This window comes from Ruditapes philippinarum, unplaced genomic scaffold, assembly GCF_026571515.1.
Source record: "Ruditapes philippinarum isolate M1 unplaced genomic scaffold, ASM2657151v2 ctg8973_1_1_1_1, whole genome shotgun sequence".
Lineage (NCBI taxonomy): Eukaryota > Metazoa > Mollusca > Bivalvia > Venerida > Veneridae > Ruditapes > Ruditapes philippinarum.
Genome location: NW_026862951.1, coordinates 34,258 through 59,578, shown reverse-complemented (window position 1 = coordinate 59,578; position 25,321 = coordinate 34,258). Strand labels below are relative to the sequence as shown.

Sequence of the window (25,321 nt, the reverse complement as noted above, 5' to 3'; positions counted from 1 at the left end):
GGTGTGCTAACAAAAATGTAGTTAAAGATCATGTAAGTTGTAATTGAGGTTGTTAACACTTTACTGAAATTTTATATATGTATATACTTATGCTTATAAAACAATTTTCAAAATATAAAATATGTACTGCAAATATTTGTGCAAATCATATGTAATCATTAAAATATATGCATTCATTTCTTCTCGAAAATTTTTACTTAGACTTTCTAATTATCTATTTACCTCCCTTTATTTACTTTTTTTGGAACTTACAATATTGATAAATCTTAATTTGAGCAATATATTTATGATATGATATAAAGCCATAAAAATTGTGTTACATGATCTTTATTGTATGCTATGACAGACAGATGAAACATGTTAACCATTTAATATTAATAATTCCAATGATTTCAAATTATATATTAATATATATCATTTTAAGCACACGTGCGTTTAATTTGAATGTCATCTATTAATCGACAGATTGTACTTTTCACCTGCAGACGACTCAATCAAACAGAGTTTGCAAGTTTCGTGCAATTTTATTGTAATATTGTTTCTGAAGTGTCACATTTTTTATTATACCCCCGCACAACGAAGTTGTAAGGTGGGTATACTGGAATCAGCTTGTCCGTCCGGACGTCGTCCGTCCGGACGTCTCCCCGTCCGGCTGTCCATCAGTTTTTCCTTGTCCGCTCAAAAACTTAAGATTCCTTTGACCCAGTCTTCATATTTGGTACATTGTATTTAGATTAGTCATGATTAGTAGATGATCCCTATTGATTTTGAGGTCACCAGGTCAAAGGTCAAGGTCACAGGGGCTTGACTATAAAAAGCTTGACCGCCCAACAACTTCAGATTCCTTTGACCAACAGTCTTCATATTTGGCATGGAGGTTAGTCAGGATTAGTAGATGACCTCTAATGATTTTGTGGTTACTTGGTCAAAGGTCAAGCTCAAAGGGACCTTGACTAAAAAAAACTTGTCCGCCCAAGAACTTCACATTCTTTTGACCCACAGTCTTCATATTTGGCATGGAGGTTAGTCAGGATTAGTAGATGACCCCTAATGATTTTGAGGTCACTGGGTCAAGGTCAAGGTCAAAGGGGCCTTGACTATAAAAAAATTGTCCGCCCAATAACTTAAGATTCCTTTGACCCACAATCTTCATATTTGGCATGGAGGTTAGTCATGATTAATAAATGACCCCTTTTGACTTTTAGGTCATTTGGTCAAAGGTCAAGGTCACAGGGGCCTTGACTTCAAAAAAGTTATCCGCCCAATAACTTTAGATTCCTTTGACCCACAGTCTCCATATTTGGCATGGAGGTTGATTTTGACCATGATTTTAAGTTCACAGGGTCAAAGGTCAAGGTCACAGTGGCCTTGGCTAAAAAAGCTTTTCTGCTCAATTGCTTAAGAATGCTGTTGTCAACATACTTCATATTTGGTATTGAAGTTGTTTATGACTAGTAGATGACCCATATTGATTTTAGGTGACTGTGTCAAAGGTCCAGTCACAGGGATTTTTACTGTAATGACTATAATAAGTTTGTCTGCTCAAATGCTTAAGAATGCCTGTCTGCAGTGTATTAATTTTGACATTTTCACATTTGAAGCATGTAGAATACATAGCTTAGCAATGCACTGGCTTAGTAACTCAGATTTGGCAGGGAAGGTTGTCTTGAGCTCTAAATGGCAACTTTTGATTCTGACAAAGTGGTATGCGGGGGTATTCACGCCATAACAGTGGCAGTTCTAGTTTAGCACGGCTTACATGTAAAGTAGTTATGTTCTGTACCATAGTTATCTTATTCTTTTAATCATCACAGAATGTTGAATGTACTATTATGCATTTGTTTGTAAATATCAAATTGCCGAAGATTTTTTTGTTCAAATATTTGTGATATCATGTCACTACGTTATTTTAATACATTAAACCCTCACTTCCTGCCTTATTAGAGAGTGATCTTATCCTGCCTGACCTGAAAGTGATTAGCTTTTGCCATCAGTATACAGCCAAGCCAGCATGTACATTCGACCCGTCTGACCAGTGTTTTTCTATTCTAATATTAAATCTTAAACACTTCAAATGGGCTGTACCAAACTTAATAAAGGCAAATCCATTTCATGAATTAAACATATTCAGGATTAATAAAGATAAAGTTTCTTAGCTTCAGTTGACGCCGCTATTAGAAAATATATCATAATTTAATAGATACATTGTATGTAAAGAATCATTGTTAGCCATTACATGAAAGTTATGTTAGAAAATGTATATATTTTACTGTGTCTTATTATATATCTAATATCATGCTCATCAGGATGAATAAATATATCTATCCGGAGTTATGGTATTTGTGTTTTATATTTTGATTGCATTGCTTTATCTAAATATCATATATTTTCCTTCCTTAAATATTCAAAAGGGAAGAACATAAAAAAGCGTTACGTAAGAAATATATTCCCTTGGTATATCGTGACATTGTAATATAAATGCAGATTTTAAAACAAATGTTAAACACGTTTTAGTGCTCGCCAATGTTTTTAAGCCAATCACCGACGAGGATTTTTCAAATTTTCAGGTTTCAAATCTTAATAGAACAGATTTTATATAAACTGGACGTTTTATATTATAAACGCAAGTGGGCGGAGCTAAGTTTCGAAGAGCGCTAAAGTGAAATATACGCATGTGCAGAGATCTTGAAGTTTACTCCTACTAATCAATATTTATGCATCATGTTTTTTCCGTACACGCACATGTATATCGTCACTACGGCATAGAATTAAAAAGAGGTTCATTGAAAATGAAAACAGGCAAAATAACAGTAAAAATGTTTTATTACTTACGGAACCAGTATCATTTAAAAAGTTCACTTATTCCAAAAAAGGATGTATGTAATATTTCTTAATTTTTATGTAAATATTACAGCCCGTGCCGCTGCAAAACCGAAAGTAGGGTGTTTTTATTAATTTTACATTTATTTTTGACAATATACTACCATTTGTCCGAAGATGACATGTATATGAACATAATAAATATGTATGATGCATATATAATCAAGCTACAGGTTCATTTCAGCCCGAAAAATATGTCGAGGTGACGGGCGAGGCAATACATGTCGACTTTTTGTAGCTTATTGTGAAGTTGCAGTACATGAAAATCGGGCACATGACAAATCAGCACATAAATAAAACATTCTAGTGTTCCGTGGAATACATCTTTTCTACGTGTCATACCTCCTTTCCTTATTACAATGAATTTTTACTGCATTGTTATCCATCGCTGGTTTGTTTTAGCAGAGAATGACCTGTGTATGTTCAAAGAGGGTACCGTTTGAGAATATTTCGCAAAGAGGGTATACATGCACCGTGATATTGTCTGATTTACCTAGACAGAATGCGGGAATAAGCTATGCAAAACACGTGACCCGAAAATGTGTACCGCTACCTCTTCCAAATATGGTTACTGCATATTTAGGCTATCGTGTGACGTCACGCGGTGTGTTGGGCGGAAAAAATGGGCGGAGCACTAAGCCGGTTAGAGTGCATATTGGATTTCTTCGTAAATAAGAAAGCTACAGTCGCTTCGCAAGCTCCGCTCCTTTTTAGCTTTCTTATTTACGAAGAACACCCAATATGCACTCTAACCTATACTTAGATCAAATCAATCAATCAATCAATCGTATTTTCTATTCAGAATGATTTTCAAATGATCAATATTGTCAAACAATGCTTAAAGTGCAATTAATTGCTACTTGAATTAACAAATTCACGATTTCAGCATCACGAATTTATGATTTCAACTTCATAAAATTAACTTCACGACTTTACGTTTTGAGTTTCACTATATCAACTTTACAAATTCAAGATTTTCAACTATTCGAATTCTTGAAAAAAAAATAATGATGTTGAATTCGTGATTTTGAGATCGTGAATTTATGAAATTAAAGTTTCATCACAGTACAAGAGGGTGTGAATTAAAAACCTTTTAATTTTGTCAGCAGGTAAAATTTCAAACATCTTTCATTCACCACAAACAAATATGCTTCATATTGGACAACTTATTTTATTATTTCAAAAGGACAATGCAGGAGATGAGAGACAAAAAACGAAGATCGGTCATCTTTGAATATAATATATACGTGCTGAAACTATTTTATTGGTATTTAAATTACTACTATGACGCCATTCCTTTGTTCTGACCGTACTGTATTTTTAATACAGTACAGGTAGGTGTCCAATATTAATGTGTAAGTCCAATATTAATCATGTAACACATTAATATTAGACAGCGTGCCGTCTCTTGAAAGAAGCTTGTATGACCACATGATTTTGTGGAAAATTCTCCAAATAAAAAAAAAACAAACAAAAAAAAAAAAAAAAAAAAAAAAAAAAAAGAAAAATGTAGCCTCGTTTCTCAGAAGTTAACAGGAGGAAAGATGAAATGTCTTTCCTTCGCCCATTACGCAATTACATAATTTTATAAAAAGAACAATACTAGTCTTGTTCTCTGACTCATTTAACAAATTTTTATTCCAAACCTACTGAATTTCGATTTTCAAGCTCTTAACATCATATCACTGTTTCCGCTTTCCAAGTGAAAGAAAGCGGAGCGTCAGTTAATATATGATTTTTATGGGATTAATTTCTTGTCTATTGTCCGTATTTTTCTGTTTTAAATACATGTATACGTTAAGTTGACAATCATACAGTACATGATTTGCTTTATTGTATGTACGATATGTTTCAGTTAGGTCAACTTTTTAAGTAAGGGTAATGGTCAGCTTTTAAATACAAAAGAAAAAATACATTATTTAAAACAAAAGCGGTAACCGTTATGTTTGAAAGAAACGATTCCAGACACCTGTGGTATTACAAATATCTACTCAAAAATAAGAAAATATCATTTTGTTGCATTAATATCCAAAATTTTACATCCGTGATAGTTGTAGTAAAGTAAAAATAACATTTTAACACTAAATGGTCAGTAAAAATCCTTCTTTAAAGTCATAGATTGTTTTAGTCAATCATTTAAAATATCCGAGATTCAACACAAATTTGAAAACATTTCATTTTTATTATTCCTTGTAAAAATCCCAAATGTAATTTCATGTATACTGTATGTGTGTAAGTCCAACATTTTGTGTAACTGGTATATTTTGTGTATATCATTGTGTTCATGTACATAATTGGTCATATTTCAAAACACGAAAATTTCATGCTACGGACATTTTGTTATTCAAGAGGCTACCTATAGGGTTTTGCAAGTAAGAAAAAGATAATTGCTAAAACAATAATATTGTACATTTCTAGCTCAAAAATACATTATTTCTAATTTTCGATAGATAACATGATATTTGATAGTAAAAGTAGTAATTTGAGTAAGATATAAGCCTCAAACTGACCAATAAGTAAAATATTGAATTCCCTTCGGTGCTACGCGCCTCATGCAATTCAATATTTTACATATTGGACAGTTTTCGGCTTATATCTACTACATAAATGGGTGACATTTGACTAAAAGCTATATTCATGTCAAATGATATAAGCACGTGAGCATAGCACAGGGAAAGGCATGAAAAAATGTTTTTCAATAGTTCGTTGGAACAGGTTCCAATTCCGGTCTATTTATGCAATGTTCAATCGATATACGTCCCCGGTAATAATGCCTGAAATGAAAACAGCCGTAGTCTAAATCAAAGCACTGAAAGTACTGTTGGAAGGAAATTTTCATAGAAATACCTAATGCGTGTGAATTAAAAACAAAGGAATATGTGCAAGCTTCAATCTACAGCTAGCTGATTTGATGACGTAAAATGTGACGTCATTGTTTCCGTTTTTTCACTACTCATGTTCAGTGGGCTGAAAACTAGTTCTTGGCCCAGGGCCCCAAACCCATAAGTTGTGACACTCATAATCAGTTGAAATCATAGGCAATTCTGTTACTAATATAGTAATAAGTGAATTAATAGATAATACTACTGCATTATGCACACAAAGAACCACTCAGTTTGACCTAAATCGGCCATGACTTATATGACTACTTCATAGGAATTCAAGACCATGCCATAAGCATTATTTAATCATAGTTAATGAAGAGACTTTTTATTTTAAACTCAAGGACAAGAAAAGCTCATCATGTGCTTATATTTGTAAGTTCAAACATAACTAATTATGTTTTAGTATGAAATTGATGTACATGCTGTTAAAGTCATAGCAAAACAAAGAACAATGATTTAAAATAAACTTTTATTGTCAAAACTTGCATAAAAGTAAAAATATATGTAATATAAAAAATAAATGATTAAATATATGGAGATAATGAAATTTAGTTTGTCAGATAAAATGTGTAAAAGGAACTCCACTGAGGTTTTTTGACATGATGAGACTGAAATTTATTTTTCTAGATTAATGTACCACTTGATGTATGTTTTGACCACTAATCTTTGAGAAAAATTTCAGATCATTTGCGCACTTCGTTTTTCAAGAATAATTATTCAAATTGTAAAAATATTACCCAAAATGAAAGCGTTTAAACACATATCACGCAGATCAGGCTGAGAAAAGCATAAAAAAATTGATTTTCAATTCCTTTCAAAGTATATTTCTTCCCTATCTGTGCATATATTTCTGTATCAAGTGCCCCGGCTCATTTCTGTAGAAATTCAAATGTTATGTTTTAGGCTTTTAAACCTCAATGGAGTGAGTCCCTTTAAATTATTGGTACATATTGAGGTGATACAAGTTATAACAATCTGAATGAAAGAAGCTTTAATGCAAACGGACAGTAATATACGAGGTGCTGTTTTAAGGATTTTTTACATACAAGACTGACATTATACAACAAAATATAGTCAAAAGTAGAAATGTGCCCATAGGACTTGAATGCCTGCGTTAAGAACAATGCTTTTATTGAGTGGGTAATCAAAATATGTACATAATTAGACAAGCCTACTGGCAGCATATATCAAGCCTGTTGCCATTATTCAGAACTGAACCTTAAAGCTTCAGATTGGGGAGAAAGATGTATACATAAGTGAGCATTTGTGATAAATGTTATGAAAATCCAGCCATGTATATAGAAATATACTCTTATGTTTTAAGTTATTATTTGACTTTTGATCCAAAGTAGTGACCTTGATCTTTGCAACAGACACCTGATTTTTCATACTACACTCCAACTCACTAAAGACTGTTAAATTTTGTCCAGAGTTATATGAAAAATCTTTAAAGATTTCAAAAGCATTCAAATATTATCAGTTATGAATCAATTTTTTGCATATGATTTAGTAAGGAATGCATAATGTTGTATAAATTTTGTGGAATGTAACTGAAATCATACTTGACCTGTGTTTTGATTTATTGTTGAATATACCAATTATAAATTGTATCCTTAAAAGGTGTACAAATCTTATTGGTTAGCTTACAAGAGCATTTCTGTTTTCATATTTTACTAGGTAAAGTACAAAGAAATGATATTGTTATAATTTTATGAGCCATCACATCAAACCGTGATCAATGTAATATGAAGTATGGGAAAATAAGTAACAAGAAGTGCATGTTTAACTAAACAGAATGTATGATTCAGAGGAACACTGTAAAAATAAAGTAAATAATGTTTAAAAAAAAACAACAAAAAAAAACATAAAAAAGTTGACCATCATTTGGACTTTCATGAGTTGGCCATGCTAATCTTAGAATAAGAACATAAATAAAGTACAACATTATACAAAAGGTAGTACAAAAAATACAATGATCAAAAGTTTGAAAGTGAACACTTGTTGGTAAAATAAACAAGAATTTTGACAGAGATACCAACGTCCCCCGCCTCAGGGAAGTTTTATATGAAGCAAAAAATTGTGCTATTTCAAAAGATTGAGGCAGGGATCTAAGGATTTTCAGTCCAAAATTATGATCAATGCTGGATCTGCAAATGCAACAATAAATTTATTAAAGAAATAAAATGAAATACTGAATTTCAAAATATATCATGTTAAGCTTTGCAGGGATTTTTGGCTTATTTTATAGCCGTTATTGGGACATATTCCCAATTGAAAATAGTATATTATTTTCCCAATCCAAAGGAAAATATTCCCAATTGAAAGTTACAAAAATATAAATATTGAATAAAGAATTCTAAAATCTTTGAAAATAAGGGCTTCTTTACTGTAATAGTGTTTAAATGTTTGAAGAAGCCATCCTAGGCAGTGATTGCTTGCATACATTTAATCACTGCAAACGTTCAGTCATACATTTTTTCCAAATTTTAACAAAATATCGCTGAAATTCCCAGTTGCATGGGTATGGGTTATGTTCCCAAAATCCTAGAAAAAATCCCTGCTTTGACCTCTAAGTGTGACCTTGACCTTGGAGGTAGGGGTGCAGGTGTTGTGCATGACATATCATCTTATCATTGTGACTATTTGTGCCAAGTATTTTCCAAATCCCTTCATCTATGAAGAAGTTATGGACGGGGCATAAAATATACCATATAACAGACTTTGTTACCTTTATACCTCTAAGTGTGACCTTGACCTTGGAGGCAGGGGTGCAGGTGTTGTAATTGACATATCGTCTTATTATTTTGACTATTTGTGCCAAGTTATTTCAAAATCCCTTGAACTATGAAGAAGTTCTACATTGGACACAATATATACCCTTTAAAAGACTGTTAATTTTTTACCTCGAAATGTGACCCTGACCTTGGAGGTAGGGATGCAGGTGTTGCGCTTGACACATTGTCTTATTATAGTGAATATTTGTGCCAAGTGTTTTCAAAATCCTTTGATATACAAAAAAGTTATGGACAGGACAAAAAAAACAACCCTATAACAGGCTATGTTAATCTTAGACCTCCAAGTGTGACCTTGACCTTGTAGGTTGGTGACCGATTGTTGCGCATAACACATCATCTCATTGTTGTGAACAATTGCGGCAAGTATTTACAAAATCCTTTTAAAGATAAGAAAGGTATAGACTGGACACGAGATATACCCTCAAATGGACAATGTTGACCTTGAATGAGCAAGTGTGACCTTGACCCTGAAGGTAAGGGTCTGGTTGTTGCACATCATCGTCTTATTATAACAAACATTTGTGCCAAGTTATTTCAAATTCCTTCAATAAATGACAAAGTTATGGACCGGACACGAAATATACCCTGTAACAGGCTATGCTAATATTTGACCTCCAAGTGTGACCTTGACCTTGGAGGCAGGTGAGCTGTTGTTGAGCAAGATACATCTTCTCATTATTGTGAGAAATTGTGGCAAGAATTTACAAAATCCCTTTAGAGATAGGGAAGACCAGACAGGAGATATACTCTCAAATAGACAAGTTGACCTTGAATGAGCAAGTGCGACCTTGACCCTGGAGGTAGGGGTCTGGTTGTTGACATGACTCATTGTCTTATTATAACAATCATTTCTGCCAAGTTATTTCAAATTCCTTCAATAAAAGCTTGAAATTGATAAAGATTTGTTCATACATATTTCAACAAGATTGTTGAACAAGAGGGCCATGTGTATATAGGCCCCTGGTGAAGGGCCAGTTTAAACCCCAGGGCTTTTATTTGACCAAACTTGTAAGACACCCGTTAGAAGATGTTTCATGATGTTAAGTTTTTACTACACACATATAATGTAAAACAAAGACCTCTGCACCACCCCCCACCCCGGCATGGCCAATTTTTATACAAGGGCTTAAATTTGAACAAACTTGGTCGACACCATAAGATGTTTCATGCTAAACATCTAGGCTCTAGCTCATTGGGTTTTTTAAAAGAAGATTTTTTAAGTTTTTACTATACACAAATAGTTAAAAACAATGAAACCCCTGGGGTGGGGCCTTGTACACACTTACCAGAAGATGTTTCATGCTTAATATCTAAACTCTAGCTATTTAGGTTTTTTCAAAGAAGGTTTTTAAGTTTTTGCTATACACATATAAGGAAAATCAATGACCCCAGGGGAGGGGCCAATTTTGACCCCAGGGCTTTTATTTGAACAAACTTTGTAGACACTCACTAGAAGATGTTTCATACCTTTAAAAAAAGATACTTTGTCTAAGCTCTAGCTCTTTGGGTTCTTTAAAAGAAGATACTTTAAGTTTTTTTCTTTTGGTTGCCATGGCAACCAGCGTTCTATGAACAATATTTAGAGGTGACCACCAAAGAAACATTCCTGTGAAGTTTGGATGAAATTGGCTTAGTGGTTTATGAGGAGATGTCATTTAAAGTGGACGCCAGACGAAAAGCGATCAAAAAAGCTCACCCTGTCACTTTGTGACAGGTGAGCTAAAAATAGTTAAGTGATCTTATTTTCCTGGTGAAAAACTGGTGGCTCAATAAAGTTCTATACATATTATGATATTTCAAATATTGGAAAGTTATCTCTAGTTCTTGGTGAAAGACTGGTGACTAGTTTTCTCCTCAATGTCATTTCTTTTTCTAATTAGATTAAGTCATGGTACTATATTCATGAGGCTTTCGACATCACATCTAAGAACTCATTATCCAACATTGCAAAGGGCAGGCAGTCTCCTGATATTCCAATTTCTTTTAAGTTTTATAAAACCACAATATTTCTATTTCTTTAGTGTTTCCGACATGAAGACATATCTACATGTATCTTTCCTTATCACTCCTGCTTTTACTGTTCTATCATATAAGCGCCTCTGTTTCCTGAAATATTTGTTTAGAAAAAGTTAATTGCAAAGTTAAAATTCCACTTGTTAACCCTTGCCGAGCACGAACTTACAGCAGTGAAAGGCTTAAAGGTTTAAAGTCAAGAAACTAAACCAATCAGTCACAGACACCCCAAGTATTTTATCTATTTGCTAAGCAGCAATTTTTTCAAAATTATTTAAATTCATAAATGTGAGTGATTCTGATAAGCTATAGACAGCTAAGTGATGATAAGATGATCATATATATATGTCAGATATGTCGGAGTGCTAACACTGCTTACTGTGAATATTCAATATTTTAATGTGAATTGTCCTGAGGTAAAAAGGAAAAGAAAGCTGAATTCCTAAATACATGTTACATGTCACAATTGTTCTTGCTATTAATTTTGTTCCTAATTTCTTGTATAAGATATTTAAATACACTGTAATTCTTTTTTATAAATTTGGCTTTTTGTGACAATAGTCTATCCAGTGACTGAAGCTCACTGACTTAAAATAAACTGTCCTGTGTCAGCCTTTAAACAAGTCAAGAAAAAAAAAAGCTATTAGAATATAATAATTAAGAAATATCATATACAAATACTTCTAAATAATCATGTACCTCTTCCTTAAAAGCCCATGCTATTGAAAGAAACATTTTTTCCATTTGTTCACTTCAAGGTTAGTCAGATTGACAGTCTCACATTTTAGCCTTTATCTCTCGTGATTTCATTGTCATTGACCCTAAAGCATCCTTAAAATCGATATCCTGCTGTTCACATTCATAAATCTGACATGTAGGCCGAACTTCTGAAACATAAAATATAATTATTATTAGATATACATATAGTATCCTAATAATTATGTTAGTTGATATCAAATCAATAATTTAAGCAGTGTTCGAAATTAGCAGTAGTCTGAGAGCCCGACTACTAAATTTCTCCTTGGGCTATCAACTTTTCACAGTAACAAGCCCGACCAGGCTACTGTATTTTCAGAGGCAATATAAACAACTGTTTTGAACAAATGAATCGTGCTAGTGAAATGTCTTTTGGACAAGTGAATATTCCAATCTAGTAGTCTGACCAGCCTAGTCGATTCAAATCCTAATTTCTTACACTGTTTAAGAAACAATTTGTTCAAAATTGTCCAAGCATAAAGATTTTTATAGTATACTATAGTAATTATAGTGTATATACAGTATGTACGAGGGTTGTTCAAAAAGTAATAGGACTGAGAGTCTTGCATATTCATATTTCATCCAATTTAGAATATTTTCATATGTATAGGGATCGTAAAATGTTTTCGACAATTTATGCATAAGTTTATTAATATATTGTGATGAACGCGTGTTTCCTGTGATATTGAATAACCATGGTAACACACACCCGGCGCAGCACATAAAAATAGTTATTGAAGCTAAGTTGTACTTCAAATTTATTCATAATTTATACCCTGTTTGTCCATATATTCCACCAACACATTAATTTATATTTAAGTGACATTATATCTAAATTTGACATCATTAGGGCATGAAATGGCATAATAATTTAGTTTTGAACAGCTGTGGTCATGACGTTAAATGTTGAAATACGGCACTCGGTAACAAACAGAAATTCGTGCGATCGTTACATTGTGCCTACAAATTCGCAATTTTATTTCAGATACATACAAAATAATAAAATTAAGAAAGGAAAATTATCCTGCCATCAGGACACTCGTTTTCAACTGGTACAATCAATTTAAAAACGGCGATTACAAAATCTCTAACAGGAAAGTGTGAGGATAAAAGGGACGTTAGTGACGTCAATTGCAAAAGCGCTGTAAATGGATCGACGGTAAACGGTACGCGGACTGTCCGGCACTTTTTATGTCTGCTTCGGGTCTACTTATTCAGTTCTAAACAAAGGATTGTATATAAGTCATTTCTATCAAACACTATTTTATTGTTTCTCATTATATATACTTGGTTTTAATAAATGAATATAATAATGATTAACGGTAATGATTAGTAGTATTTTCTCCCAATTTTGTTTTAATAAATGATACCTTTCAATTGATAAATATTGTTATTTTACTGTATATAATAATTTTGTACGTTGAGATACATGTAAAAATTATATAATAATATAAATCGCTTTTGCATATTTAGCATTTTAAGTCCAGGCTTGTTGAGTTCCCAGTTTACTCAAAATATTCGAGACAAGTCGAGAATGGCCGGTTATCGGGCATTTTTCTTGGAGAGTTGAACGAAATTGTGATCGCTTTCTTTCTCGTTTAATCTCCACTGATGGTCACATAATTCAGACACCTGGAACACTAGGGAGAATACTTTCAGAATGAATGACACTTGTTATATTTTGTATTTAGTTAACGACGTCATGAACGTCTTTTATTGTATTCTTTGCGTGCGCCGAGTTTCGTACCCCTTGTCATTTGAAAATTTCACAGAATTCTTATTTGTAAACATTTTGTATTGAAATTTTCACTGTATATAGAGAACATGTTCCGATATTTGTTTCTTGTAAAATTATGTACGTAAATTAAAAAATGTGAACATTAGAGCTGCAGTCCTATTACTTTTTGAACAACCCTCGTATTAAATGTCTTTACTATCTACTATACTGTCCTGAAATTTCAAGAAAACAACTATCTTTAAAATCCATTTTCTCAGAAGTTGCATTGAATGAAATTGCTCTGGGTTTGTATTATTCTGTACAACTTCTGATCACAAAAGCTTCAAGGACATTAATGAGTGAGTCAGGTCCTATCCTGAAAGATTGTTGTTCAAGTTTGAAGACAATCCATTCAAAAATAACAAAGTTATAGCCACTAATAGCAAAAATCAAGAAAATTTAGACATTTACCTTGAATGTTAATATGGTGGTCAAGTTAATTTAGTTTAGTCTGGTCTATTTGAAGGGTTGATGTGGCCAAGTATGAAGACAATACACCAAGATCTGAAAAAGTTATGAACAAGGTTAAAGTTTGATGACAGCAATGGGAAAGCCGTCAGACTAACAATATATTTAATAATTTTGGCCCTAATGCAAACTGAAAATTCTAGCCTATAAACACTGTTGAGACTAGCTGTTCAGCATTTTTTCAATAATAAATAAATGCAATGATAAAGTTGGTAACTTGCAAGTCTTCTAACATTTTTACAAAGAATGAACATATATATATTTTTTCCTTATAATTCTACAATGATGTTCAGTCATTTATATTATAACAAGATATCGGAAAGATTATAGATACTGGTTGGAGAGATAACTCCGACACTAAATCACATATTTTTTGCAATATTTTAATTATCTTCCAGTATATTTTAAATATTGAACCACCTAAACAAAGTTCAGTTCAAAGGCTTTACATTACACCACAAAAACTATATATGAAAATGGAATCTGGTACTTCTTGAAGGTCTTGAATGAGGTATACAAAACATGGTCTTTTTACCCCACAACAGTAGATAAAGTCGACACTTAAATTTTTAAGTAAAAAATGACTGGAAAATCAGCATCAATAATTTATTTTTACATCTTATATGGTTTATCTATTTTTTGTAAATATTTAAAGAATTTTTCAAAAATCTTTCCCAAGTCAGTGGCCTGTGGTCAATACATTTCTAACTACCTTACTGTAATTTAGTAAAAAGAATGTTTTGAAGCAGTTTTTGCCTACAAAAAGTTTAGGTTATTTGAAAAACATTAAAAAGTCTACCAAATTATAACAAATCATCACATTCTGTCCTGTTCCTAACTTCCTATACTGTTAGGTGAATGATCATGTGCATATTTGTTGAAAAACAAAGCTAAAACAATTATATTTATCAAGTGACGGGGTTATCTATGCGTCAGAGTTATCTCTCCGACCAGTATATCAGAAATGAATTGGCCCGTGGACTTTAATGTCAATCATAGAGCTCTTCTGCAAAATGTAATGGTAAGCAAATATCCAGCGTGAAATTTTCAAGTAGCCACAAGTTAAATAAAATTATTAAAAATACTTTGTCATGATTCAATTACTGCTGGAAATTGACCCACAAGTTTTATTACAAATTTATTACAATCAATATTGTCCATAGAAATAATAAATTAATTTTCAGTCTCTTTCTCTTTGCGCTTTCACACAGATTTGAATTATTCAAGTCCATGATTTTCAGAAGGAAAAAATCTTCGATCATCAAACACTAAAAATTACTATACTAACTGCAAATTGCAGTCTGTGCGAAAGGCTGCCTGTCCTTGGACCTCGCCAAATAAAAATCAAGAGGGCCATGATAAATTTTGATACAGTTATCAAATATCAATTGTACACAACAGTTAAATATAATATATTATAAACTTATTTCTATGTTAATAGATAGTCTATATACAATAGAAATGAAAAAGCAAATCCTACACAACAGTCAACACTGTAAATTCGAATCAGGGTCAGATCGGCCCTTAAACGTACTTGGCCCTCGAGACAGCTCGGCCCTATTCCAACTCAGCACGGGTCAACTCGGCCCATAATTACATATTACTGATAATGATTACTTTTCTTACTTTTGATATGTTTTCATCATAACTTTCATGGTTTAACATTTTCACACTAACAGACATCTACTCAAGGATATTGAAAAGTATGTGAATTTGTAGAGAAAGAAAGAATTTACAATTTAAACGCATTTTATGCTACTCCAGATTTTTTGTAAAAAATATCGTTAAAAAGGCATTTGTCATATTAAAAAACAAACAGTATTAAATACAATAAAATTCATTGTCACAAAAATTCAATCTAAAAACTCTATTTATTGATTAATATTTAACATATATTGTCTTGATATCTCTTCTTAAGATAATTATTTATCTTAAAGATAATTTCAAACAATATGTTATTAACTAAACAATCTAAACAATCTATATCCTAATATATGGTTTTAATAGAGGAAGGAGTTGACCTGTCCCGAGTTGGTATAGGGCCGAGTTTACCTGTAAATTCAGTAATGTAAACAATCCTTGACCTAATTTCGTTTGTCTAACAAATTAACATCTGCAAACACAAAACGATTTTGAACAAAGAAATAAAAGCATTTCCACAAACCTTTGCGATGTTATTCATCAGCAAATCTATGTCTTGGATGGAGAAATCTGAAAAACACGAACGTTATTCTGTCGATGGTCCGAACAATGGCGGGTGTGCCCTACTAGATCTAGTCAAAACCAAGTTTTACCAGACTTGTATTGTAATCTTGTTTTTTATTAGGGTAAAGTGATCGTAAGTCGGACACATCACTTTACCCTATTTATATAATAATATTTTTGTTTCAAACGCTTTGATTCTATGAAAGTTTGCGAACCATTTTTTGCGAAAATAGTACGTTTTTTTAAGGCCACATATTGTATCCATTGTTTCCTCTTGAGTTATTGACGTAAAAAAAATCAGCGGTGGCATAAAATGCTATTCAATAAATTGCTAAATATATACAATAAATACTTTCATTTCCCTTCGGTTGACTTACATGTGAATTTTTCAGCATCTCTGCTACAAAATTACACCTTATTTATATTCAATTTATTGTACATAAGGTACATGGACACAAACTTTTCTTTGGCCTAATGCGTAATAATACTGATGTTTTTTTTCCGTACACGTTTAAGATTATGTTCCATTGATGTAAGCTAACATTGAATATCATCATTTCAAGTTTTTTTGAACATCAGCTTTTTCTTCAAGTCATCCACGTTTGAAAGTATACATATAGTTCTGCTGCACTACTTTCTTGGTCGCATTAACTACTTATTTTCTATTGAGCTTAAACAGAATGCAATTAGGTGTTGTTCGTTCTCTTTGATATAGGAGAGACCGATACTATAGAAAGGAAATTTTTTTTTGAAAAAATTTCCTTCCAAAAAGTAGATCTAGACCCAATACGTAAACTACAGACTTCTTTACATAAAATGTAAATGTTATGATAAAAAATATGTACAAATCTCCCATTTATAATCAAAGAAATAAAACACAACTTTTATAATATAAACGAAGTACAATGACGAAAACAAATTTTTAGTACTAATTGTGATATTTAAAAAAAAATGAAATCCAATGTTATATCAGTTATAGCTTTCACCTATCTCATATATTTTAAAACATTATTATATGATCTACACACGTTCATGGCCTTCTATACCATATACGAGGTTACTATTACCTGATACCTTATATAAATGTCATTTGGTATTTTTTACTGTTTTCTGAAATTCTTAAAACGTCCATGTTCACGAACTGTTGACCGGTCAATAGTTTTGACTGTTTCCCTCGCGTGCTCTGACGTCATGTAGATGATTTCCCCTTGGAGCGTCATAGACCAGACGTGACGTGACAGAGTTAAAAGATTGTTAAATTCGTAAACTTAAGTTTAATTATTAACATATTTAAGGAACTATTTTCTTGTTCTTTTTTTCTTCTGCAAGTACTGTTAAAACAGTAATTGATCAGGTAATAAAACAGTTATTTCATACGTGATTTGGAAACAGCCATTCAGTTGTTCCTTTGTGTCGGGGAAAGTGTTTTGAACTGTTTCCCTCGGCCTACGGCCTTGGGAAACAGTTAAAAATACTCTCCCCTCCACCTCGGGCCAATAGATTGAATGTTCCCAAATCACATATGAAATAATTGTATACTGTCTACCGTGCGTTGCGCGTATTTATTTGCAATGTATCAGCCAAAGGATTACGACCGAGTTATCAACGATTTATTGCACAGACACGCATAGTTATTTATGTTTTGGTACATTTAATGCTATAAGCAGTGAACAATAAGCATTAAGCCGTAAGCAGATGACAGTAGGCAATTGACAGTAAGCAGTTGACAGTAAGCAGTAGGCAGTTTACAGTAGGCAGTAGTTAGTCAGAAGTAGACAGTAAGCAGTCAACAGTTGGCTGTCGTTTATGGAATTCCATGTTATAGTCCATGCATTTATTAATTTATCAGTGAATTACTTTAAATGTTGTTCTAAGAATCTATATGTACCTGTAAACTATTAAAGTAAATTAGGAGGCAGAAAAATACTAAGGGTCCAACCGGGTTTTGAACCACAGACCTCTTGGTCCGTAGACGGACACCTCAACCACGTCGTTAAAGGGTTAATCTAACAGCAAGGCTGATAGAAGTGCCCTTTATACCCACAACCACTACACTCCTCCCGTCTTTACTTTTCAGAGCTAGCCAGCTCTCCTGAATGACACTCCCTGCTTACCGCATGAGTCCGTCAAACACTTCTGACACCATTAAAGTTAATTAGGAGGCAGAAAAATACCAAGGGTACAACCGGGTTTTGAACAACAGACCTCTTGGTCCGTAGGCGGACACCTCAACCACATCGCTAAAGGGTTTACCCAACAGCAAGGCTGTTGGAAGTGGCCTATATACCACTGCACTATATTGTGTTTGACCTCCAGAACGGCAACTATTTCGGCAACTGAATAATTTTTTGACCAATATAGTTGTAATAGGTCGTCCATTTTTATTTTAATGCTATAAGCAGTGAATAATAAGAAGTAAGCCGTAAGCAGTTGACAGTAAGCAGTTACCAGTAAGCAGTAGGCAGTCAACATTTGGCAATTCCATAGTATATTGGATTCATTAATGTTCCCAAAGAAATATTGAGATAAATATAAAAGAATATGAAAGTATAACAATTCTGTCATAAACCTAAATCAATACACCGCATAGTTACGAATATCGATCAACAGATCAATTGGGTATTATTTAATATTAACATGTAGTAAAGCCTATCTAGTCAGATTATGAACAGGTATAATATAAAATATATATTAAGATATAGTTCCCCCTTAGCATTTACAAGCGGTTTGCTCAGTAATGTCAAATAATATAACAAATATACATGTATATCCAAATGTTTTTGTTGATGCGTTTTGTGAGAAAGACATCCTCAAAGAGAATGTTTGATCTCACACCTGGTCCGTGGTTGAGAACCAAATCCACCACTTTTATCAAAAACCGTTTCTGTAGTAGATATAAGCCGAAAACTGTCCAATATGTAAAATATTGAATTGCATGAGGCGCGTAGCGCCGAAGGGAATTCAATATTTTACTTATTGGTCAGTTTGAGGCTTATATCTTACTTAAATTACTACTTTTACTATCAAATATCATGTTATCTATCGAAAATTAGAAATAATGTATTTTTGAGCTAGAAATGTACAATATTAATGTTTTAGCAATTATCTTTTTCTTACTTGCAAAACCCTATAGGTAGCCTCTTGAATAACAAAATGTCCGTAGCATGAAATTTTCGTGTTTTGAAATATGACCAATTATGTACATGAACACAATGATATACACAAAATATACCAGTTACACAAAATGTTGGACTTACACACATACAGTATACATGAATTTACATTTGGGATTTTTACAAGGAATAATAAAAATGAAATGTTTTCAAATTTGTGTTGAATCTCGGATATTTTAAATGATTGACTGAAACAATCTATGACTTTTAAGAAGGATTTTTACTGACCATTTAGTGTTAAAATGATATTTTTACTTTACTACAACTATCACGGATGTAAAATTTTGGATATTAATGCAACAAAATGATATTTTCTTATTTTTGAGTAGATATTTGTAATACCACAGGTGTCTGGAATCGTTTCTTTCAAACATAACGGTTACCGCTTTTGTTTTAAATAATGTATTTTTTCTTTTGTATTTAAAAGCTGACCATTACCCTTACTTAAAAAGTTGACCTAACTGAAACATATCGTACATACAATAAAGCAAATCATGTATGATTGTCAACTTAACGTATACATGTATTTAAAACAGAAAAATACGGACAATAGACAAGAAATTAATCCCATAAAAATCATATATTAACTGACGCTCCGCTTTCTTTCACTTGGAAAGCGGAAACAGTGATATGATGTTAAGAGCTTGAAAATCGAAATTCAGTAGGTTTGGAATAAAAATTTGTTAAATGAGTCAGAGAACAAGACTAGTATTGTTCTTTTTATAAAATTATGTAATTGCGTAATGGGCGAAGGAAAGACATTTCATCTTTCCTCCTGTTAACTTCTGAGAAACGAGGCTACATTTTTCTTTTTTTTTTTTTTTTTTTTTTTTTTGTTTTTTTTTTATTTGGAGAATTTTCCACAAAATCATGTGGTCATACAAGCTTCTTTCAAGAGACGGCACGCTGTCTAATATTAATGTGTTACATGATTAATATTGGACTTACACATTAATATTGGACACCTACCTGTACTGTATTAAAAATACAGTACGGTCAGAACAAAGGAATGGCGTCATAGTAGAAATTTAAATGGCCATACAAGGTTTTTGCCATAGACCGCAAAATACAACTTTTGTTTGCTTACTAGGATATGTTTTCATGTGTAAATGATATAAACTTTAAATGTTTTAACACTTACTTTTTGTTTCAGTTCCATCTGTTATTTTCCTACCAAGTGCGACATTTAGCGTCAAGGGGTTGCAACATTTAGCGGCAATCGATTTTTGTGCGACATATAGCGGCAACGTTGCGACATTTAACGGTAGGCGATTGCGACATATAGCGTTGATTGCGACATATAGCGTTAGCGTTGCGACATATAGCGTTAGTTGCGACATATAGCGGCGTTGCGACATATAGCGTTGCTACAAAGAACACATATACATTGGTTTACAAAGTTGGAGTAGATGTGAGTCTACTTAGAGAACATGTGTTAAGATAAGATTTAAAATATGTTAACAGACTTACCGGTAGTTATTTGTGTCTAAAAGTCATTTTGTAAATTGTATATGGTACAAAGTATAAACATTTATTTAATAATATCTTGAAACAAGCTTATATGCAAAGAAGAGTGTCAAATAATACAAAGCCTACAAAAAAAAAAAAAAAAAAAAAAAAAAAAAAAAAAAAAAAAAAAAAAAAAAAACGTGTTGAGCAAAGATATAATAAAATTAACATTATTTTTGTTATTTGGTCATATGATCATTTAAAGTAAATTTATATTACCATTTCAATCTTAATATGATTAAATGTGCAATAAAAACATCTTTATGCTCAAATTATCATATTCACTGAATCATCATATATTAAAACTTCGAAATAACACTCTATATTATAGTATAGTAGCAATCAAAACACAATATAGACTTAACATTATTGGTATGTCTTCAGTCAAATTTTAAATAATATTATAATAAACTCTTTGTCTTTACAAACTGACTTGTTACGCTCTTAACAAAATTGGACTGTATTTTATATCAGTTTGATAATGACCTGCCATGTTGCATTCTATATTAACAAGGTAAATTCTGCTAATTAGTCCAATCCATCTGTAGACAAATACATTATAATACTATAAAGATGCACACTTTTTTTTGTTTGAAAACCTATTTTTTTACCTTTTAATAGTCAGCTTTTAGTAAAAGTATTGCTGTTGGCAGATTTTACAGATGATATACACATATATGAGCCGCGTCACGACAAAACCAACATAGTGCGTTTGCAATCAGCATTGATTCAGACCAGCCTGCGAATTCGCACAGTTTGATCAGGATCCATGCTGTTCCCTTACCAAGTAGAGAAACTGAGAGCGAACAGTATGGGTCCTGATCAGACTGCGGGCATTCGCAGGCTGGTCTGAATCAATGCTGATTGCAAACGCACTATGTTGGTTTTGTCGTGACGCGGCTCATATATGTGTATGCATTTCATATATACACATATATATGCCCATAACATAACAGAATATAGTTTTAATTGTAAAAATTGTAAAATATCTTAAGTCCCTTGTAATTCTACTCAAACTCAAAGAATAGCTATGTACAATGTAATGTTTATCTTTTATGTTGAAATATATGTAACTGTACACAGATGAGACTATAATAAATAAATAATAAAATACGAAAAGTAAGGCGATAATTATCGAGTTGAAATTGTTGAAACAGTATAAGTATCCCTGGTCTATAGAAAAGGTGAGAGACTAGCAAAATTTAAGATATCCGAAATTAAGTACTAAATTTCCCCCTTTAGAGCGTATTTACTAGCGAAATTTTGTGGACGAAATAGAACACCGTGCACAACCCATAATATCATAATGGTACGACCGAATAATGTACATGGAAATTTAACTTCCGCGTTCCAAAGTTGACGTGTTTAGCAACGAAATGTAAACATTCGACAGATAACGTTTGGATCGGAATAAATCAATATATTATGACTTACATGATGATTGTTTAGTTAAATCAGTTTAAAACCCGGACTTGTTTCATTGAAATATCTAAGTTTGTGAAGTCGCTGAATATTGACCTCAAGATTTAAATGTATGTACATGTATATATGTAATTTCTCAAATAGGGACAATATAATCGTTACACAAAATGGCGGAAAGTGGAAGTAAAAAAGGAGAGGATGATAAAGTTCCTGGTCGTGTGAAGGAACATTTGTGTCAACCATGTTTAAGTAAGGATAAGCAAAATGTAGCTGACAAGTTTTGTTCAACTTGTAATGAATTTCAATGTAATGATTGTTCAAATGTACACAACGTGCTCGCGATCTTGAAAAATCATAAATTGGTGAGCGTGAAAGAAGGTAATCCTTCAACTACTTTATTTGAAATGAAGAACTTAGAGTTATGTGATCAACATCAAAAACTTTTTGAATTCTTCTGTGAAGATGACAATAAGCTTTGCTGCAGTACTTGTGCTATTGTAAATCACCGAAAATGTCATAGCGTTGTAGAAATTAAGACGATCGCCGGAAAAATAACCTCACCAATTTCTACCTTAGGGGAGAAATTGAAGGAAGCTAAAAAAGCTGCTGAGAGTGTTGCGAAACATATTTGCTCTTCAAAAGATCAACTTGCTGAAGATATAAAAGAAATACATGTAAAGATTAGACAAATGCGAGACGAAGTAATCAGAATATTTGACGATTTAGAAGATTCCGTCGCCAAGAGAGCTAAAATTCTTCAGCGAGAAACATTCGAGAATCTGTCAAAGAAACAAACACAAAACAAGAAACATTTGGCTGATGTTACATCGTGCTTAGAGACGATTGAAAGTATTTTCAAAAATGGAACTCCAGTACAGAAATATATAGCGGAACATAAAATGGAGAGTAACGTCAATACTCTCTGCAGAAACACCAAAGAAGAATGTCAGAACTTAGAGACGGTAAACATATCTTTTCATTTTGACGAAACATTAAAACTGCCGCCATTGCAAATTACTGAATATGTTCCAGGACAATTATTATTAAAATCTACTCGTCAGGGAGATGTTAATTCTGTTAATAAGGCGATGAAATTAACACCAATTTCTGCTATTTCTTTGAAGAAGACGGGAGATGATATCAATGAAACGTTATATTCTGGTGTAGATTTTCTACCTGATGGTAGACTGGTGGCTGTAGATAACACAAACAAGAAATGTTTAGTGTACAATGAGAAGCTTGAGAAAGTAGGATCATACCAGCTATCTTACCACCCATTATCTGTTGCTGTAATATCTGAGAAGGAAGTAGCGATTACACGCGGTATAGGATACAAAATAGAATTTCTACATGTTAGCAAATGTAATGAAATAAGGTCTAGTAAGATATGTAACGTGAACACGAACTATTACTCTATATGTTTGAAAGATGATAGACAGTTTGTAGTAGGGACTTTTGATGAACCAAGACCTGTTCGTATTGTATCATTGACAGGAGAGGAGCGTGATTTTAGTGTTAACTTTCCAAACAAGATATATCCTATAGACACTAGCGCTAGTACTTACATAAAGAGCAGTGACAAAGTGGTGATTACAGATAGAGACGAGCATACTGTCTACATATATGATATCAAGACAGACACGAGAGTCGTTGTGAAGGATGATCAGATACAGTTACCACGTGGTGCAGCAGTTGGACCTTCTGATACTATCCTGGTATGTTGTGGCAAAACAAACACCATTGTACAGATATCCCAAACAGGTCAGATATTATCATCGTACAAGCTAGATATGACATATCCATTTAGAGTATGTGTCTCACGTGATAAATCATTCATTGTTGTTGCAAATAACTGTCCTGGAAATAAGATAATGCAGAAATTCAAAATATCATGTTAGTAACACAATTTTCTGTTTCATATAGAATTTACACACCCATGCAAAGTTATTAAAGAAAGAAACAAGAATTTATTGGTTACATATGATGGATCATGGAATAATACTTGCGTTCTAGCATCGAAGTAGCTGTTCATAAAAAAGACATTCAAATAAAACAATATGCTGAGAAAAAGTGTGCTAACAAAAAAATTGTAGTAAATGTATACCATGTATACAATGACAGACAGATTCAGGTGTTAACAATTTAATATTAATAATTCCAAGGAATTCAATGGATATATTAAACATCGCTAACATCAGGTGTAAACAATTTAATATTTATCATTCTAATGATTTCAATTAATATATAAATTTATTTCATTTTAGGCAAACATGCCTTAAATTTGAATGTCATCTATTAATCGACAGATTGTTCTTTTCACGTGCAGACTCAATCAAACACAGTTTGCATGTTTCATGTAATTTTAATTTGATTAATGCTTTTGAAAGAGCACCCTTTCTCTAAATTTTTATTTTGAACAGCTTATATGTAAAGTAGTAATGTTCTAACCATAGTTATCTTATTTGTTTTTATCATCACATAATGTTGACTGTATTATCATGCATTTGTTTGTAATTATCAAATTGCCGAAGATTTTTTTGTTCAAATATTTGTGATATCATGTCACTACGTTATTTTAATATTTTAAACACTCACTTCCTGCCTGACCTGAAAGTGATTAGCCTTTGCCATCAGTATACAGCCAAGCCAGCATGTACATTTGACCAGTCTAACCAGTGTTTTTCTATTCTAATACTGAAATCTTATACACCTCAAATGGGCTGCACCAAACTTAATAAAGGCAAATCCATTTCATGAATTAAACAGGTTCAGGATTAGTAAAGATAAAATTAACATCAGTTTCTTAGCTTCAGTTGACTCCGCTATTATAAAATATATCATAATTTAATAGATATGTAAAGAATCATTGTTAGTCATTACATGAAAGTTATGTTAGAAAATGTATATATTTTACTGTGTCTTATTATATATCTAATATTATGCTCATCAGGATGAATAAATATAACTATACGGAGTAATAGTATTTGTGTTTTATGTTTTAATTGCATTGTTTTATCTGAATATCATACATATTCCTTCCGTAAATATTCAGAAGAAAAGAAAAAAAGCTTAACGTAAGAAATATATTCCCATGGTATATAATGACATTGTTCTATAAATGCAGATTTAAAACAATGTTAAATAATTATATGTTTTAGGTCTAATCAATCAATCAATCGTTTTTTTTTATTCAGAATGATTTTCAAATGATCAATATTGTCAAACAATGCTTAAAGTGCAATTAATTGCTACTTGAATTAACAAATTCACGATTTCAGCAACACGAATTTATGATTTCAACTTCATAAAATTACGTTTTGAGTTTCACAATATCAACTTTACAAATTCAAGATTTTCAACTTTTTGAATTCTTGAAAAAAATAATGATGTTGAATTCGTGATTTTGAGATCGTGAATTTATGAAATTTAAATTTTACC

The 25,321-nt window shown here is 32.3% G+C and overlaps 1 protein-coding gene and 1 long non-coding RNA gene across 3 annotated transcripts; one reads left to right on the top strand and one right to left on the bottom strand.

Moving 5' to 3' along the window:
- Positions 1-6,220: 6,220 nt before the first annotated feature.
- LOC132720719 (uncharacterized) lies at positions 6,221-16,489 on the bottom strand. Of its 2 annotated transcripts, XR_009624379.1 has the most exons (4): positions 15,739-16,489; positions 13,518-13,610; positions 11,273-11,460; positions 6,221-10,666 (listed from the first exon to the last, which is right to left on the bottom strand). It is a non-coding gene; the product is annotated as an uncharacterized LOC132720719 (long non-coding RNA). The 2 variants fall into 2 exon arrangements; XR_009624380.1 differs by lacking the exon at positions 13,518-13,610 and having other exon boundaries at positions 11,273-12,961.
- A 5,320-nt stretch (positions 16,490-21,809) lies between these two features.
- Positions 21,810-24,851, top strand: LOC132720720 (uncharacterized). Its single transcript, XM_060704904.1, has one exon. The coding sequence runs from the start codon at positions 22,051-22,053 to the stop codon at positions 23,779-23,781; it is 1,731 nt and encodes a 576-aa protein (XP_060560887.1). The 5' UTR covers positions 21,810-22,050; the 3' UTR covers positions 23,782-24,851.
- Positions 24,852-25,321: the final 470 nt, after the last annotated feature.

Excerpts from the sequence above, each read along its gene's own strand:
- LOC132720720 (XM_060704904.1), top strand. The coding sequence starts at position 22,051 with ATGGCGGAAAGTGGAAGTAAAAAAGGAGAGGATGATAAAGTTCCTGGT.